At 50.3% G+C, this 19,427-nt stretch overlaps 1 protein-coding gene across 1 annotated transcript in view; it reads left to right on the top strand.

Moving 5' to 3' along the window:
* cep350 (centrosomal protein 350) overlaps nucleotides 1-19,427 on the top strand; it is a 74,378-nt gene that overhangs the window by 40,308 nt on the left and 14,643 nt on the right. Inside the window, exons 22-33 of the mRNA XM_080547423.1 lie at nucleotides 288-451; nucleotides 999-1,109; nucleotides 1,459-1,596; nucleotides 5,137-5,279; nucleotides 5,393-5,497; nucleotides 6,429-6,616; nucleotides 6,974-7,176; nucleotides 10,195-10,382; nucleotides 10,600-10,687; nucleotides 11,483-11,636; nucleotides 12,370-12,529; nucleotides 18,053-18,291. Coding sequence (XP_080403549.1) covers nucleotides 288-451; nucleotides 999-1,109; nucleotides 1,459-1,596; nucleotides 5,137-5,279; nucleotides 5,393-5,497; nucleotides 6,429-6,616; nucleotides 6,974-7,176; nucleotides 10,195-10,382; nucleotides 10,600-10,687; nucleotides 11,483-11,636; nucleotides 12,370-12,529; nucleotides 18,053-18,291 — 1,881 coding nt within the window. The remainder of the gene's footprint in view (nucleotides 1-287; nucleotides 452-998; nucleotides 1,110-1,458; nucleotides 1,597-5,136; nucleotides 5,280-5,392; nucleotides 5,498-6,428; nucleotides 6,617-6,973; nucleotides 7,177-10,194; nucleotides 10,383-10,599; nucleotides 10,688-11,482; nucleotides 11,637-12,369; nucleotides 12,530-18,052; nucleotides 18,292-19,427) is intronic.

Genomic DNA, 19,427 nt, shown 5'->3' with positions numbered 1-19,427 from the left:
AGCCTTCTAGATCTTAACCCTCTCTCTCTTTGTGTGTGTCTCTCTCACCACTCCGACTCCCTCTCCCTCTCTCTCTCTCTCTCTCTCTCTCTCTCTCTCTCTCTCTCTCTCTCTCTCTCTCTCTCTCTCTCTCTCTCTCTCCCCCCCATCTCCCCTTCTCTCTCTCTCTCTCCCCTCCTCTTGCTCTCCCTCTATCCCCCTCCCTCTCTCTTTCACTCTCTATCTCAACCCACTCTCACCACCCTGACTCCCTCCCTCCCTCCCTCCCCCTCCACCCCTCCCTCCAGGTGAGCTCCAGTTTGCCCCGGGGGTCCTGCATCAGCGCATGTCAGCAGAGCTGACCTACCTGGAGTCCATCGAGGAGTCTGTCCGCCAGCTGGGGGACGTGGAGAGGATCAGGGGCGTGTCCCTGGCCCAGCAGGAGAGCGTCTCATTGGCCCAGATACTCAAGGTGAGGGCGGGGCTACTACCTCAGAGCCGCGAGGTATGAAGCTGGTCTGGCGAGGGACAGACAGGGTGGGAGGAGTCCCGAGGCCTCGACACCAACAACCAAACCGTGACATCATCTGATCCCTCCACTGAACGACCAATCATCACTCAGAGATTTGTTTTAGATGTCACGGTTCTCCCCTAGGATTTTGGAACAGTCTGAATCTGAATTATTTTTTATAAAAAGCAACAACAATGTAATAAACAACACTATATAAGCAAAAAAGTGTTTAAAAAGACAATGACAGAAAGGGGCTGTGATTTGCCTTATCTAAACCGACTCACGTTCATGAATTCATTTATGTCAAAATAACTGCAGAAACGATGATAATGATGATGCTTTCGCTTTCACCAATGATGTCATTGGCATTCAAAGATTGGCATTACTAAATATCAGATTCATGTGCTCTGGAATGTAGACAGTGCAGTGTTTCCCCACAGGATGTGGTGAGACTGGCGGGTGTCTAAAAAAAAGAACATGTATAAAAACCCTGACTCTTGACCTCCAGGCCCAGCAGCAGAGGCACGAGCGTGACCTGTACGAGCTGAAGGTGAAGGCGGAGCACGAGGCCCTGGAGACCCAGAGACAGCTGGAGGAGACACGGCAGAGAGCAGCCAGGGTATGTACCCTTATACACACACACACACACACACACACACACACACAGTTATACACACACACACACACACACACACACACACACACACACAGTTATACACACACACACACACACACACAGTTATACACACGCACACACACACACAGACACAGTTATACACACACACACATACACTTATACATACACACACACGCACTTATACACACACACACACACACACACACACACACTTATACTTATGTGTATGTGTGTGTGTGTGTGTGTTACTCAGCAGTGGGCTGATAAGACTGGTATCTGTGTGTGAGTGACTCAATTTCCCCCCTCCTCTCCTCCCTCCCCTCCCCCCCAGGCCCATGCAGAGCTGCAGGTCCAGGTCCAGGCCCAGCAGGGGTCCCTGGGGGGGCTGCAGGAGGCGGCGGGTCACATGATCAGCCAGCAGGCCGAGGCCGCGCGATACACCGCCGACGCCGCCAGACACATCAAAGAGGTCAGGACACACACACACACACACACACACACACACACACACACACACACACACACACACACACGTCCTTCAGACTCTTACACACCTCATATACACACACATCTCGTTCAGACTCTTACACACCTCATACACGCTCACACACACACATACACACACTCACACCTCCCTCAGACTCTTACACACGTCATACACACACACACCTCCCTCAGAGTCTTACATACCTCATACACGCACATGAATACACGCACACACACATGCACATGCACACGCTCACACACACACACACCTCCTTCAGACTCTTACACACCGCATACACACACACACACTCACACCTCCCTCAGACTCTAACACACCTCATACACGCACATGCACACACACACACACACACACACACACACACACCTCCCTCAGAGTCTTACACACCTCATAAACGCACATGAATTCATGCACATGCACACACTGACACACACACACACACACACACACACACACACACACACACACACACAGACCTGATACCCAGCACAGCCCCAGTCAGTGTCCAGTCGTATCGAGTGTCCAGTCTGGCGCGGCGTCAAGCTTCCGTTCTGACCACAAGCCCAATGAGGAAGTGTTGATGCCGTTCTCTGATTGGTTGAATCCAGGGGAGGGTGGTGGAAGTGCACATCAAGGACAGACTCACTGTAACACATGGAACACAAACACATGTCTGTTTGTTTGTTTTTTAAGACCGTTCCTCATTCCGTTCCATGCATTACAATGAGCCCATCCTCCGATGTCTACCTCCACCAGCCTCCCCCCTGGTTTAATCCATAGACACACACGCAAACACTTATACATACACACACACACACGCACAAACACTTATACACACACACACGGCAGAGAGCAGCCAGGGTACTGTAGCACACACACACACACACCTGGGTTTCCGTTAACCGGGAATTACCGGTCTTTGTCCGGTAAATTTGGTTGAAGTCCGACATATTGAAAAGTCGTCGGACATATTGTCCGGTGAAAATAATTCCCTTTGAATACAATTCGCTAAAGTTCACATTCTGATTCCTTCTATTTTAAAAAAGACGAATATATAGGCTATGTATTTCTTTTATTATGATATGATTTGACACCGGCATGATGATGACTCCTAATGTGTAGGCTGGCCTACGCGAAACAGCGCACAGGTGCCACATGGGATTGATGCCAGATGGGATTACAGCTTAACCAGTCTATTACCGCTTAAACACAGTAGCCCATTCGGCGGTAACCCATGCCTATCTGGCAACCCTGCCAATCCGTCCACCATAGTAATACGGTTTCTTGATTTCCCATATATGGGTGCGTTCGTAAACACGCTCTGGAAATCCGATCAGCACTCGCGGAACGCCTCTCGTCCAATCGAACGACTCGGTCGCTCTGTGACATCGAAGCCAGCGTGCGCTCCGGCGCTCTCAGAGCGTGTTTACGAACGCACCCCTAGAAGTTTCTAGCCAGCTAGCTGAAGCTGCTACACACACTAGAGCCATGGCGACCGAACGGCAAGTTAAACAACATACTATAAAAGTGACATTGTTTTACTCATTACTCATACATTTGTTGTCATTCAGTTATACAGTTGTGTTCTTCCCATTGTCATACTCCCGAGCTAAACGAAATGCCTTCCCAACCAGCGAGACTTATAGAAATGACGTTGTTTTATTGATTTTAAAAAAAAGGGTAAAACTGGAAAGAGAAAATAGAAAACTCACATTAATCCCAAACAATTTAACAAACTTCAGTTAACGTAATGTGGAGTCCGTTCATTGATCGATGCTGTCTGTTCAGTTCCCAGTGAGGCGCCCGTTCAGCGCTGGACCCGTTCAGCGCTGGATTTGACGCATGGCATAGCGCGCATCCGTCAAATCATGTTATATTATTATATATTATATAGCTCGCATCTAATCGTATCGGATGAGAAATAGACATTAAATGGCATATATAGGCCGCTACACAACAGTAATCACCGCGACAAACAGCTATATTAGATTTGGAGAAAAAAATAATATGATTTTGCAAAAAAAAATAATAATTATATTTTAATATGATGACCGGAATATATCACGTTTGTCCGGTAAATCGAATTCTTCCCGGACACGATGTCCGACGGCAAATTTTTCTAACGGAAACCCTGACACACACACACACACACACAAACACTTACAGACACACACACAAACACTTATACACACACACACACACACACACACTTATACACTTACACATTCTCCCCCCCCAGCCTCCCCTGGTGTAGTCAGGTTCAGGGTTTCCGTTAGAAAAAGTTGCCGTCGGACATCGTGTCCGGGAAGAATTCGATTTACCGGACAAACGTGATATATTCCGGTCATCATATTAAAATATAATAAAAAAAAAAAAAATCAAAATCATATTTTTTTTCTTCAAATCTAATATAGCTGTTTGTCGCGGTGATTACTGTTGTGTAGCGGCCTATATATGCCATTTAATGTCTATTTCTCATCCGATACGATTAGATGCGAGCTATATAATATATAATAATATAACATGATTTGACGCATGCGCGCTATGCCATGCGTCAAATCCAGCGCTGAACGGGTCCAGCGCTGAACGGGCGCCTCACTGGGAACTGAACAGACAGCATCGATCAATGAACGGACTCCACATTACGTTAACTGAAGTTTGTTAAATTGTTTGGGATTAATGTGAGTTTTCTATTTTCTCTTTCCAGTTTTACCCTTTTTTTTTTAATCAATAAAACAACGTCATTTCTATAACCAGGGGGGTGTTCCATCGACGTCGCTGGAGGAAAGTCTGGGCTTGTTTTGACAAGTCTCGCGAGATCTATCAAGATATGCCTGGATCTTTTTAAGAGTCTCGCGGGACTTGGCGAAGTAGGCCTAGGTTTTCCTTTGGCGACGTTGATGGAACACCCCCCAGGTCTCGCTGGTTGGGAAGGCATTTCGTTTAGCTGCCTGTCAAATCATACTTAGGGGATAGCCCTGTAAGCTCATACGGGTCTGTATGTCGTCCTGAAGACCGGCTGTTAGATCATATCGCTGAAGTTTGTCTCCATCTTAGTGTAAATGTTGTCCGTTTCGTTTGTTATCCTTGTTATTGTGTGATAAAGTTAAGGCTTTCCGCTTCGGGCCACCATTTTCAGCTGGGCACCGGACACACACACACTCGTGCACGCGCGGCACTGCCCGAGAGAGAAGGACCCGCCCCCTTTGGTTAGCCTATAGGCTGGCTGGAGGGGGCGGGTCCTTCTCTCTCGGGCAGTGTTCTGTGTGTGTGTTTGGTGCTCAGCTGAGAATGGTGGCCCAAAGCCAATTTGAATACAAAATGTGAACTTTAGCGAATTGTATTCAAATTGTGCTTAGAGGGAATTATTTTCACCGGACATTTTGTCCGACGAGTTTTCAATTTGTCGGACTTCCACAAATTTTACCGGACAAAGTCCGGGAATTACCGGTTAACGGAAACCCTGGTCAGGTTCCTGGTTAACATCGTCCTCCTCCTCCTCAGATGACGGAGCTGGCCAGAGATCACATCTCTGGAGCCCTGAGCCTCCCCGCGCCGCCCGGCACTACCCTGGTCCACCAGCAGAGGCAGCAGCACCACAACTACATCAAGCAGCTGCACACCGCCCGCACCACCGACACGGACAGGTAACCACGGATACCGCGGTCCCTCTGTGGGCTCAGTTGGTAGTTGGTCTCTGTGACCTCTAATCCTAAACCCCCCCAGGCCTAACAGCTGTGTGTGTGTGTGTGTGTCCCAGCTATAAGAGTGAGTCTTCTGCTGCCACCAGGACCAGACCAGAGGAGACCCTCTCCTCCCTGGACAGCCGCTCTGACTCCATCCCCTCTAGACGCCCCACACTCAGGTACCAGACCCCCCCCGGGCCATGGTGCCACTCAGGTACCAGACCCCCCCTGGGCCACTCAGGTACCAGACCCCCCCTGGACCACTCAGGTACCAGACCCCCCCTGGACCACTCAGGTACCAGACCCCCCCCTGGACCACTCAGGTACCAGACCCCCCCTGGGCCACTCAGGTACCAGACCCCACCTGGACCACTCAGGTACCAGACCCCACCTGGGCCACTCAGGTACCAGACCCCCCCTGGGCCACTCAGGTACCAGACCCCACCTGGACCACTCAGGTACCAGACCCCACCTGGACCACTCAGGTACCAGACCCCCCCTGGACCACTCAGGTACCAGACCCCCCCTGGGCCACTCAGGTACCAGACCCCACCTGGACCACTCAGGTACCAGACCCCACCTGGGCCACTCAGGTACCAGACCCCCCCTGGGCCACTCAGGTACCAGACCCCCCCTGGGCCACTCAGGTACCAGACCCCCCCTGGACCACTCAGGTACCAGACCCCCCCTGGGCCCCACCTGGACCACTCAGGTACCAGACCCCCCCTGGGCCACTCAGGTACCAGACTCCCCCTGGACCACTCAGGTACCAGACCCCCCCTGGGCCACTCAGGTACCAGACCCCCCCTGGACCACTCAGGTACCAGACCCCCCCCTGGGCCACTCAGGTACCAGACCCCCTCAGGACCACTCAGGTACCAGACCCCCCCTGGACCACTCAGGTACCAGACCCCCCCTGGGCCGTGGTACCACTCTGTGTCACATTGGGGGGCCTCACAGGTTTAGAAGTAGAGGGGTCATGCCAGGTACTAACAGTTCTCTCTCTTTCTCTCTCTCTTGTTCTCTTTCTCTCTTGTTCTTTCTCTCTGTCTCTCTCCCTTTGTCTCTCTCTCTCTCCCCTCCCTCTCCCCCCCCCCCCCCCCCCCTCAGTGGTGGAGGCAGCAGCAGCCACCTCAGTCCCTCCCAGGCCTCCTCGGAGCAGAAGGAGAGAAGGGGGGAGGGAGGAGGAGGAGGAGGAGGTGGAGGAGGAGGCAGCAGCTCTGTGGAGGAGGAAGCCCTCACCGCGGCCAACAGCTCCATCCCCAGCGACAGTATCGCCTCCCTGCTGGACGAGAAAGGTGAGGTCACAGGGTCAAGGGGTCACGGGGTCATAGGGGGCAGTTACTACAAAGGGGGGAGGGGCTACGCAGAATGCCCCCAAGCCTGTCAGAGGGCGAACTGGACCAGGGGAGGGCGGCATCCTTTTAATGCATGGAATGGAATGAGATATTGTACCATTCCTGATTCCAATCCAGGCACAGTGTTTAAACTAGCATTACGATAGCTCTCAATAGAATCACTTGTCATAACTGTCTGAAGTCTGTAGTATTGTCAGGAAGTCTGTAGTCTTGTCAGGAAGTCTGTAGTCTTGTCAGGAAGTCTGTAGTCTTGTCAGGAAGTCTGAAGTCTTATAAACGTGTCTGGTTCCCCAGCAGACAGCACGTCCGTGGCGACAGAGTACTCTCTGAAGTTTGACGAGTCTCTGACGGAGGATGAGCTGGAGGAGCGGTCGTTCCGCTCGCTGCTGCCCTCCGAGGCCCACCGCCGCGGCACGCTGGACAAGAGACGCCCCGCAGAGGAGTCAGACGACGAGGCCAGCCAGGAGAAGACCTCCCCTAGCGGCCTGCACACCCCCAAGGTACTGACCATGATGATAATGATGATGATGATGATGATGATGACGACAGGGTTCCAGCGCTGGTCTTAAAAAGCCTTAAAGTCTCAAATCCAGCAATCCGATTTGTAAAGCCCAATTTATACTTCTGTGTCGAATTTACGCGCGGCTACGCCGTAGCCTACGCAAGGGCTCTCCCAATTTATAGTTCTGCGTTGGTCAGTCTGCGTCGCCCTGCAATTACACCGTCACATCGCTGTAGATAAAACATGGTCAAAATGCGCGTCTATCATGCACACATCAGCCTAACTTAGATAGATAACTTTACATTAAATATGTCAACATTCAACTAAGATAATAAGATGGTTATCATAATTTTTCAAATCTTTATTAGTAAGTAATTACAGAAAAAGTAAATGACATTTCTGTCATGGCTTCCGCATTTAGGCCTACGAGAGAGTCGGAATCATGTGACTACCAAGCGGACCAATCACAGTTCTTACGGTCTGCGTAGGTGTGCCGCGTAGTTACATTTCGGAGAGGTGCGCGACAAGCTACTGCGTAGGCTACGGCGTAGATTTTACGCAGATCTTGGCTCCGTCTCAAACACAACAGGAAAAGTATCTCCAACTTGGCGAAAGTTTCCCAGTGTTTCCAACTTGAGTTCTTCAACTTGCGACAGTTTTTCAACTTGATATGATGGCTATCATGTCTATCAAATTATCAAATAAGCCATCGTATACAGTACCAGTCAAAAGTTTGGACACACTTCCCCATTCAATTGAATGGAAAGTGTGTCCAAACTTTTGACTGGTACTGTAAATAAAAACAAAAAAACAAGAGGTGGTTATTAGTAGTTTTACGGTAAACTGAAACAACCCCTCCCATTGGCTCTCTGGCCGGGCTGGTGTGTGTTGGGTGGCGCGGCTCCCAGGGGAAGATGGATGGCTTAGCTGGCAGGCAGTGTGAAGGGTTAACTCCTACTACACGTGTTAAGAGCCCCAGGTCAGCCAGCGGACAGCCTTCACACCTGCCTGCCACATATGGAGAGGCTGCTGCACATACCTGCCAGCGGAGGCAGGCATGGAGGACGGGGCTCATTGTAATGCATGAGACGGAATGAGGAACGGTATCAAACACGCCTTAGGTTACATTTACATTTATGGTGTTTACCAGACGCCTTTTATTAAGATAAAGGCGTCTTTCTCTCTCCTCCTTCAATAATAATAAATAATACTAAATAAATAAAGTTTCACTTCACTTCACACCTTACAACAAACAAATATATTAGTCTAAGAGACACATTTTTCAGACAATACATACAGACTTCCTGACAAGACTTGAGACTTCCTGACAAGAGTACATACTTCCTGTCGAGACTGTCATCTATCAGTCATCATACAAATAAAAATAAATGTGTATGCTAGGAGCAGGGGCCATTGGCAGTCATAATGCTAGAAGAAGGAATAAAAAATAATAAAAAAATAATGATTTACGGTAGAGAAACTGTACTGGGGTACACGCGTCCTCCGATTTACTATTTACTATATTACTACCGTCATTGGACTGCTACTACTTGGTCCCTTTATGACGTTGAACCCAGCAGTGTGCGCTCCGGCAATCTCAGAGCGAATTTACGAACGCAGCATACATTGAAGCCTAGTGTTCTCTGACCATTGCGGCCTTCCTCCCTGTGGACCTGGCTGGTATGGGAGGTTAAGATTTACCTGCCAGGGACGCCCATTTACCTGCTGGTGGGGGTTAATGATGTTAACCAGCTACCTCCCCTAGGCTGGGCTGGTGTGTCCAGATGGACAGGGCTGTGTGTGTGTGTGTGTGTGTGTGTGTGTGTGTGTGTGTGTGTGTGTGTGTGTGTGTGTGTGTGTGTGTGTGTGTCTGTGTCTGTGTCTGTGTGTCTGTGTCTGTGTCTGTGTGTGTAGACCCTGCTGGTATTTACAGCTCTGGTTCAGTGTAGCCATCATGTCTCTCTCCCACGCCTAGCCTGTCTCACTGTTTACCAACGGTGTGTGTGTGTGTGTGTGTGTGTGTGTGTGTGTGTGTGTGTGTACCCAGATGTCAGTGTGATGTGTCCATCACCATGTTTGTCCAGTTCCCCAGCAGTGGGCTGATAAGACTGGTATCTGTGTGTGAGGGACTCACTGTTCTCTCCTCCCTTCTCTTGTTCTCCCCCCTCCTCTCCTCTCTCCCTTCTTCTCTCCTCCCCTCCCCTCTCTCCCCCCTCCTCTCCTCTCTCCCTTCTTCTCTCCTCCCCTCCCCTCTCTCCCTTCTTCTCTCCTCCCCTCTCCTCTCTCCCTTCTTCTCTCCTCCCCTCCCCTCTCTCCCCCCTCCTCTCCTCCCCTCTCTCCCTTCTTCTCTCCTCTCCTCTCCTCTCTCCCTTCTTCTCTCCTCTCCTCTCCTCTCTCTCTTGTTCTCCCCCCTCCTCTCCTCTCTCCCTTCTTCTCTCCTCCCCTCCCCTCTCTCCCTTCTTCTCTCCTCCCCTCCCCTCTCTCCCCCCTCCTCTCCTCCCCTCTCTCCCTTCTTCTCTCCTCTCCTCCCCTCTCTCCCTTCTTCTCTCCTCCCCTCTCTCCCTTCTTCTCTCCTCCCTTCCCCTCTCTCCCTTCTTCTCCCCCCTCCTCTCCTCCCCTCTCTCCCTTCTTCTCTCCTCCCCTCCCCTCTCTCTCCTCTCCTCTCCTCCCCTCCCCTCTCTCCCCCCTCCTCTCCTCCCCTCTCTCCCTTCTTCTCTCCTCCCCTCCCCTCTCTCCCTTCTTCTCTCCTCTGTTTTCTGCTCCTCTCCACATTCTCACATCCTCTTGTCTCCACCTCCTCTCTTCTTCATCCCTCTCTCTCTCTTCTGCTCACCCTCCCCTTCTCCCTCCCCACCCCTCCTCCCTCCTCTCCTCCCCTCCTCACCTCTGCTGTTTTCTGCTCTCCACTCCACTCTTGTCTCCTCTTTTTTCCACCTCCTCTCTTGCTCTTCTGCTCCCCCCTCCCCCACCCCTCCCTCCCCCCCCCCCCCCCCCCCCCCAGCAGCAGCCCCTCCAGCCAGACAGCAGCAGGCCCTTCTCCTCGGGGCAGGACAGCTTCTCCAAGTTCACCATGGACATGGTGCGTCAGTACATGAAGGAGGAGGAGGTGCGCGCCCACCACCAGAGCTCCCTGCTCCGCCTGAGGCAGAGGGCCCTGAAGGACAAGACCAAGGCCGAGCTGGCCTGGCTGGAGCACCAGAAGAGGTGAGGAAGATGAAGATGATGATGATGGTGGTGGTGGTGGTGGTGGTGGTGGTGATGAGCTAGCCAGGGGAGAGCTACAGTCATGTCACGTCAGCATTGACTCATTGTTTCTCAGTCAATTAATTGTAAATGTCTCTCTGTCTCTCTCTTCCTCTTTCTCTGTCTCCCTCTGTCTCTCTCCCTCCCTCTCTTTCTCCCTCCCTCCCTCCCGTGGCAGGCGTCTGAGAGACAAGGGGGAGGATGACAAGATGCCTCCGATCAGGAAGAAGCAGAGAGGGCTGCTGCTGAAACTGCAACAGGAACAGGTGACCCACCCCTCAGACTCCCCTCCTCCTCCTACTACACGACACACAATTCATAGTTTGCAGTCACGTGACTGGCGCAGAGCCCTGGCGGGCAAAACATAGTGGAAACTCCGTAGAACTGCAGCACCGACCTGTCATTTTCCCACCTGTTTCAAGCAATGATTATTTAGATCACCTCTCAAAAGAAGAAGATATGTGAACAAACTACACATTTTGAACACTTGCGATCCATATACAGCACCCGCCGCAGTATTTCAATCACTAAAAACAGCGAAGTCGCTGCCAGAGCTGCAGTTCAGTGACGTCTACTCTACATATATCTTGTGGAGAATCCTTCCCCTCACACTGCTGCCAGGATGAAGGCGTACAAAAGTACAGACAGTTATCTGTTTTTTCCTGTATTGACCTCTGACCCCTGTGCCGTGTGACCTATATTGACCTCTGACCCCTGTGCTGTGTGACCTGTGTTGACCCCGGTCACCTGTATTGACCCCTGTCCTGGCCTCTATGCTGTGTGACCCGTGTTGACCCCGGTCACCTGTATTGACCCCTGTCCTGGCCTCTATGCTGTGTGACCCGTGTTGACCCCGGTCACCTGTATTGACCCCTGTCCTGGCCTCTATGCTGTGTGACCTGTGTTGACCCCTGTCACCTGTATTGACCCCTGTCCTGGCCTCTATGCTGTGTGACCTGTGTTGACCCCTGTCACCTGTATTGACCCCTGTCCTGGCCTCTATGCTGTGTGACCTGTGTTGACCTCTGACCCCTGTGACCTATATTGACCTCTGACCCCAGGCTGAGATCAGGCGTCTGCAGGAGGCCAACAAGGCGGCCAGGAGGGAGAGGCAGCTGCTCCTGAAGCAGCGGCAGGACATCCAGAGGATGAGACACTCCACCCTCAGACTGAAGGAGCGCCTCAAGTGTGCCGGGGACCCCCCCCCCTCCTCCGGTCAGTACTGCTGACCCCCCAGGACCCCCCCCCCCCCCCCAGGGGTTTAGATCACAACCAACACACGTTTATGTTTATTCACGTTAAAAAGAAAAAGAAGTGTGGAAAAATACCGTTAAAACACTGAATTAACTGAGGGATTTTTTTGGGGGGGGAACCCTGTCTGTCTATCTTAGTCGCAGAGAGAGAGAGAGAGAGAGAGAGAGAGAGAGAGAGAGAGAGAGAGAGAGAGAGAGAGAGAGGCAGACAGACTTAGTATAGTACAGTATATTGACCATGTATATTGGTATCTAAATGGACTACTTATATAGCGCCTTTATCCAAAGCGCTTTACAACGGCCTCTCATTCACCCATTCACACACATTCACACACCAATGGCGGCAAGCTGCCATGCAAGGCACCGGCCCGCTCACTGGGAGCAATTTAGCATTAAGTGTCTTGCCCAAGGACACTTCGACACACACATCTGCCAACCTTGCAATCATTAGACGGCGGCTCTCCTGCGCCACAGCCGCCCCACAACCGTATCTTGACCATGTCCATGTGTGTGGCAGACAGACAGAGAGACAGAGACAGAGGCAGACAGACAGACAGTGAGACAGAGGCAGGCAGGCAGACACAGACAGACAGACAGACTAGTATAGTATATTGACCATGGTATATTGGTATCTTGACCATGTCCATGTGTGTTCCTCCAGGACACCCCAGAGCCGGGGGAGGCAGCAGCAGCAGCAGCAGCAGGAGGGGGAGGAGGGCCGTCCCCCAGCCCCAGCCTGGGCCTCCTCACCCCCGGGGACCCCCGCTCCCCCTCGCCCCCCCTCTCCGTCTCGGGCTCGGAGACCAGCAGCATCATGCAGAAGCTCAAGAAGATGCGCTCGCACATGGACGAGAAGTAAACACACCCCCCTCACCTTGACCTTTGAACCTTTTATAACCCCTACAATGACCCTCTGTGACCGTGTCTCTGTTTGACCTCTGTTGACCTCTCTACCGTGTCGTATTAACAGCGCTGACTGCAGGGGTTTTTCCCGGGGGCTATTGTCTTCCGATCTTACTTCTTTAGGGCTCGTGGTACACAGCTTGTATTGGTTGTACGGGGCTGTGTGGGTTTTAGGCTTGACTCTGAGGCTGTTTAGATGTGGTGTTGACCGGCTGTTTAGATGTGGTGTTGACCGCTGACGATTTTAAAACGACTGCAGATCAGCTCGTCTGTTCCCATGGATACAGGCTGGTCACTACGGCTGTTCTTTGTTGCCTGTTCCTGGCTTTCTGATTGAAGATGGTGGGAGTCCACTCCCCTCTCTCTCTCTCTCTCTCTCTGTCTCTCTCTCTCTGCTTCTCTCTGTCTCTCTCTCTCTCTCTCTCTCTCTGTCTCTCTCTCTCTGCTTCTCTCTGTCTCTCTTTCTCTGTTTCTCTCTCTGTCTCTCTGTCTCTCTCTCTCTCTGCTTCTCTCTGTCTCTCTTTCTCTCTCTCTGTCTCTCTTTCTCTGTCTCTCTGTCTCTCTCTCTCTCTGTCTCTCTCTGTCTGTCTCTCTCTCTGTTTTTCTCTCTCTCTCTGTCTCTCTCTCTGCTTCTCTCTGTCTCTCTTTCTCTGTTTCTCTCTCTCTCTTTCTCTCTCTCTCTCTCTGTCTCTCTCTGTCTGTCTCTCTCTCTGTTTTTCTCTCTCTGTCTCTGTCTCTCTCTCTCTCTCTATCCCTATCCCTCTCTCTCTGTGGTGGGTGTAGAAGTGAATATGAGCATGCTCCATGTTGCTCTTCCTAGATAGAGAAGTATTCTAGCTATTCAGACTACCCTCTCTCTCTCTCTCTCTCTCTCTCTCTCTCTCTCTCTCTCTCTCTCTCTCTCTCTCTCTCCTTTATGTGTCTCTCTTTCCTCTTTTCTCTTTCAGGAGGGTACAACCTACTAAATGTTGCAGATAGCCTAAAAAGGTCCCAAGTTTCAACTATTAGGTCTAAAAAAACGAGGTGCTAGGTCCAAAAAATTAGATTAGCTTTGTCCTGCAAGGAAATCAGTCCGACCACATCTATTCACGTGGAAATGAATCAAGCTGGAACAAAAAGCCAATTCGCTGCCCCCGGGAGAAATGATTGGCGAACAAAGCTACGGCAGGATGACAAAAAGCTATCATATGGTGTTCGATTCAAAGAGGTCTAAAAAAAGGTCTTAAAAGGTCTTAAAGTTGACTTGTTGAAACTTGTAGGAACCCTGACACCATTCCTCATTCCGTGCGTTACAGTGAGGAAGGACAGGCTCATTGTAAGGCATGGAACAGCCCCCCCCCCCCTGCTGAGCTCAGCCCCGGGGTCCCCTACCAGAGCAGCTCCCAGTGTCACTGAACAATGTGGTCACATGACCGATAGTGGGTCACATCACATGGTGGCCCTATTCCCCCGCAGCACACGGACCCTAACAAACAACCAGTTGTTCTGAGGCTTTGAGGATTTGTCACTTAGCAACAACAACAACAACAACAACAGGGTCATATTGTCCAATACATTCTGGACCTAAATCTGGTCCACAGACCCTCCAATGTGGTTCAAAGTTGAACAGATTTTTTTTATTTTTTATATAGAAGGCAGGAAGATCACGAACAGAATTGGTTCGGTATCCTCCGATTTCTACCTCCCCCAGCCTCCCCCAGCCAATGATATGGGGATATCATTGGCTGGGGAAGTAGAGATCGGAGGATACCGTTCCCGATTCCGTTCGACGCGTCACAATGAGTCCCCGTCCATCCTCCGATTTCTTCCTCCTCCATTCTCCACCGGAGAGTCCGTTTATCCAAACGCCGTGAACTGACTTCCTGCTTCTAACCCTCATGCTCCTGTCCTGCTTGCTTGCCATTGGTCCAGTAACAATCTGTCCTCTCGTTCTATCGAACCCTCTCTCTCTCTCTCTCTCTCTCTCTCTCTTAACTGCTCCAGTCTATATTTATGATTACTGTTGATGTTGTTGTTGTTTGTTATTATTATAATTGATCATACTCAAGGTTAATGTCGGCTTTCAGACAGCGTTTTATCATAATGACGATTTAATCAGCTTGAACTACTGACCTGTAGTTAAACATTAACTAAATTACTGTCTGTCCGCCACCCACCCGCCACCAGTTTTGGGTGACAATTTAATCTGTTAAAGTTCCTTCATCCAGTCATCACACAGGTACACACACTCTCACACACATATGCAGTCATCACACAGGTCACACACAGGTACACACACTCTCACACATATGCAGTCATCACACAGGTCACACACAGGTACAGACACACAAACACATTCTCACACACGGTCATGCATAGACACACAAACTCTCTCACACACACACAGTCATACACACACACACACATAATACAGACACGGTCACACACACACACACACACACACTGACACACACACACATGCAGTCAAGCTCTCACACACACTCACACAGAAACACAGTTAGACACACAGATACACATGTAGTTACACACACACACTACACACACACACGCACACTGCCCCACATTCCTAGACAGTCTCTATTGTGGCCCCATCTCCGGAGACCGACACATTCTGTCATTGTCCTGGTCCCCCCCCCCCCCCCCCCCCTGTCTCAGAGCAGAACGATGATAGACAGGCTAACGAACACGCTAATGAACACGCTAAGGGACACATTAGAGAGCACACCAAACACACACCCATGTCTAACTACTCGCTGCTGTGAATTAAACATGAAACAATTTCAGTTGGAACTAAACCACATGCTTACTCACGTCTCTCTCTCTCTCTCTCTCTCTCTCTCTCTCTCTCTCTCCATGTCCTCTATCTCACCCTCCTCTTCTTTTATATTTTGGTCTGTTTTTTCCTCTTTTGTTTTTGTTTTTAAATGTTCATGTATTTTTGTTTGTGTTGTTTGTTTGTCTCATGTGTTGTTGTTATTGTTGTTGTTGTGTAGACACTGCTCTCCTGTCCACTACTTCTTCTCTGTGTTCACCGCCCACCACTGGGCCTCTCTCAGTGTCTGTCTCCCAAACCTTCACCCCAAACTCCAGCTATTTATCTACAACCAGTTGGTCAGGTACAGTTCTCTCTCTCCCTCTCTCCCTCCCTCCCTCTCCCCCCTGTCTCTCCCCCCCCCCTGCCTCACACCCCCACTCCCCCCCCCCCCCCCTGCGCGTTTCATGGAGCATGTTTGTGTTCAGCCACCGCCATTGGGAGGAGGGGGGGTTGTATGGATAGTGTGGGGAGGGGGCTGTTAAGGGTTCTTGCCAGAGTGTGTTTTTTTTTCAGGGGTGTGTGTGTGTGGGGGGGGGTTGGGGGGGAGGCGGGGTCTGAAAGGTTGGAATGCACCCCCAATGGTCCCCTGTTGAAATGAGCTGACCTGTTGACAGAACTAGATATGAGACGTCAGAGTGGTGATCAAAGCGCTGCACTCTCCTTCCCTGGAGGTCATGGGTCATGGTCATTTCGACAGGGGGCCACCCTGATTGAAGGAGACTCTCTTGGACGGAATGTTGGGAGCTCTCCCTGTCTCTATGCGGTGTCGCTTCGTGACTCTCTCATTCAACTCCATTAATTATCTTTCATTCAACTCCATTAATTCTCTCATTCAACAAAAATCATTTGATTCTCTTATTTAACTGTTAAAAATGAGTGAATCATATTGAACTCCATTCAGTAAATGAATTATATTCAGCTTTGTTTAAGTGAAATTGATTCGTCCATCTCTATTCACAAGAACGAATGATGATTCGCACTCAGCTCAGTTCATAATGAATAAATCATAATCCAACTCCATTCAGAGTGAACGGCTCATTCAACTCCCTTCGGAGGTAAATGACTCATCTCTAATTCCCAGAAACCCAGACAGACACAGTGAGTCAGAAGAACTGTTTCATATGGCCTCTGGCCAGCTCGGTAACAGAGATGAACAGGCTCCTCTGTTTAATGACCCGGTCAATCTGCACTGCGCTCCTTATGAGGTAGCTGTTGGCCTGTGATTGGATAACGAGGATCTATAGCCAATGGGATTAATCGAATTGAGAGGCCGGTTTAGCCCACTAGTCTGACAGGGCTCTCTCCTCTCCTCAGGATGGGTTGGTGGAGGAGAGAGAGAGGGGGGTTTCTGACTGGTCCAAGCCCCCCCCCCAAAAAAAAATATAGTACTGTATTTAGTATTTATACCTGTCATAGTCAGGGGAGGCTGGTGGAGGTAGAAATCGAAGGACAGGATGAGGAATGGTGTCATGTGGTAGCATGTGTGTTTGATACCGTTCCTCATTCCCTTCCATGCATCACAATGAGCCCGTCCTCCCATTTCTACCTCCACCAGCCTCCCCTGTAGTGAATACGCACAATAGCTGAATAACTTAAACTGATAGCAGGCTGTTAAGAAAAGGTTAAGAAAGGTTGAGAAAGGTTGAGAAAGGTTGAGAAAGGTTGAGAAAGGTTGAGAAAGGTTGAGAAAGGTTGAGAAAGGTTGAGAAAGGTTAAGAAAGGTTCATTGAGTTCACGACCGAAAGTCACACCCATAGAGACATGTATGTATATTCTGGGATGATGTTGTTTTGGAATGTGGGTTGGATCTTGTTGTGTTCTCCTGGTGTTCTCCTGATGTTCCAACCCTCTCGTGTTAAACCCTGGGGTCCGACCCCGTGCATGACTCACCTGGGCCTCCGGGGCCACCGTACCTTGGGTACATGTCTGTTCTCCCTGTGGAGCCATGCTTGTGCTCTGGTGCTTGGAGGGGGGCGGGGGGGGTGGCTTGTGCACTACGGCATCAGATTGAAGCCCTGTCTGTCCATGGTTTGGATGACGTGTGTGTGTGTGTGCGCGCCCATGTTTGTGCACATTTGCTTGTATTTGTGTGTGTGTGTGTGTGTGTGTGTGTGTGTGTGTATATGGATGTTTGTGCACATACACTTGTATTTGCGTGTGTGTGGATGTGTGTTTGCGCGTTTGTACACATACACTTGTGTGTGTGTATGTGTGTGTTCTACCCTAGGGGTTTACGGTTTGCAGTGATGGGGGGGGGGGGGGGGGTCGGGTGGCTCGGCTTGCTTTGGCAACAATGTTCCAACCACTTCACTTCTCTCACCGATTGTCTGATTGTCCCTTTGTGCTTTCTCTCTCCCCTCCTCCACCCCTCCTCTCCTCCCCTCCTCTACCACCCCTCTCCTCATCCACCCATCTCTCCTCCTCCACCCATCTCTCCTCCACCCATCCCTCCTCTCCTCCACCCACCCCTCCTCTCCCCTCCACCCCTCCCCCACCTCTCCTCCACCTCTCCTCTACCCCTCCTCTCCTCCACCCATCCCTCCACCCCCCTCTCCTCTCCTCCACCCACCTCTCCTCCACCCATCCCCCCTCTCCTCCTCCCCCCTTCCTCTCCTCTCCTCCCCCCCACCCCCCCCTTCCTCTCCTCCCCCACCCCCCAGGTTCCTGACCAAGCGGGAGCAGCAGCTGATGCAGAGGAGGCGCCATGCAGAGGAGCTCCTGGAGTGGCGGCAGAGGCTGGACGCCGAGGAGGCCGCCGTCAGGAGGATGGAGAGGGAGGCCCTGGCCGCCTGGGGGGAGGGGGGGAGAGAGGGGGGAGAGGGGTCGGACCACAGGGAGAGCTCCAACGCCAGCCCCCCCAGCACCGGACACGACAGCCCCGATGGGAGGACGGACAGAGGTGAGACAATCAGAATCAGAATTATTGTTTTTAAGTATATTCACACATACAGGAAGTTATATAAGTATATTCACACATACAGGAAGTTATATAAGTATATTCACACATACAGGAAGTTATATAAGTATATTCACACATACAGGAAATTGACTTAGTGTGGTTGGTGCATAAGACAGAAAGACAACTTTATGCAGGGGTGCAAACTTGTCACCTTTCTGCTAAATTAGCCGTTTTTATCTCAAAATAGGTCATCCATTTGAATTGTGTAGATCTGCAAAAATAATAAAAAAAAGATTTTGAGGGCGGTGGGGTCTAAGTCTCATCCAAGTCACATGATGTGCGAGCTAACTAATCTCCCTGTCTGCTGAACTCTGTTGCTGTTGAAATAACTTTTTGCTTCAGGGAGCTAGGTACAGTTCCTGACAGCATAGAGAACACAGTCACAGTAAACTGTTTCCGAAGTAATTCTGCAGGTGTTGAGGTCAGGGCTGCCGCTACTTACACATGCATCATTGTTAGACCACTGTTAGTGCTAGTGGTATCTATTTAACACCATTAGTGCTAGCGGTATCCCTCCTAAGGTTAGCCACAAAAAACTAAATGGGTCACCATTTTGGGCCATCACCAGTTTGCACCCCTGTTTATAATATAAAACAACAACAATGTAATAAACAACACTATATAAGCTTTTTTTTTTTTTTTAAGACAATGACAGAAAGGGGCAGTAGAGCAATAATTATGTAGGCTGTAAATTAACGTATGTAAAACTAATATAGATTACATTGTCTATGTGTAACATACACACACTCTCTAACATAGACACACACACACATTCTCTCTAACACACACACACACACACACACACACACACACACACACACTAACATGTGTGTGAAATGTGAACTAACTATCACCGAGACTGCCAATGGCCCCGGGCCTGAGCTGGATTACTCTTCCTGCTACGCCTGGTGGATTGATGATTCACTTGCTTAGTCAAATGTATTGATTGTAAGTCGCTTTGGAATAAGGCGTCTGCTAAATGCCAAAAATGTAAATGTAACATACACATACACACTAACATGCACTTATACATACACACACACACCACCATCTAACCTCTCTCTCTCTCTCTCTGT

Source organism: Nansenia antarctica (assembly GCF_963989245.1).
Source record: "Nansenia antarctica genome assembly, chromosome: 17".
Lineage (NCBI taxonomy): Eukaryota > Metazoa > Chordata > Actinopteri > Argentiniformes > Microstomatidae > Nansenia > Nansenia antarctica.
Note: the sequence above shows the minus strand (reverse complement) of the source record. Positions and strands in the feature narration are given on the sequence as shown.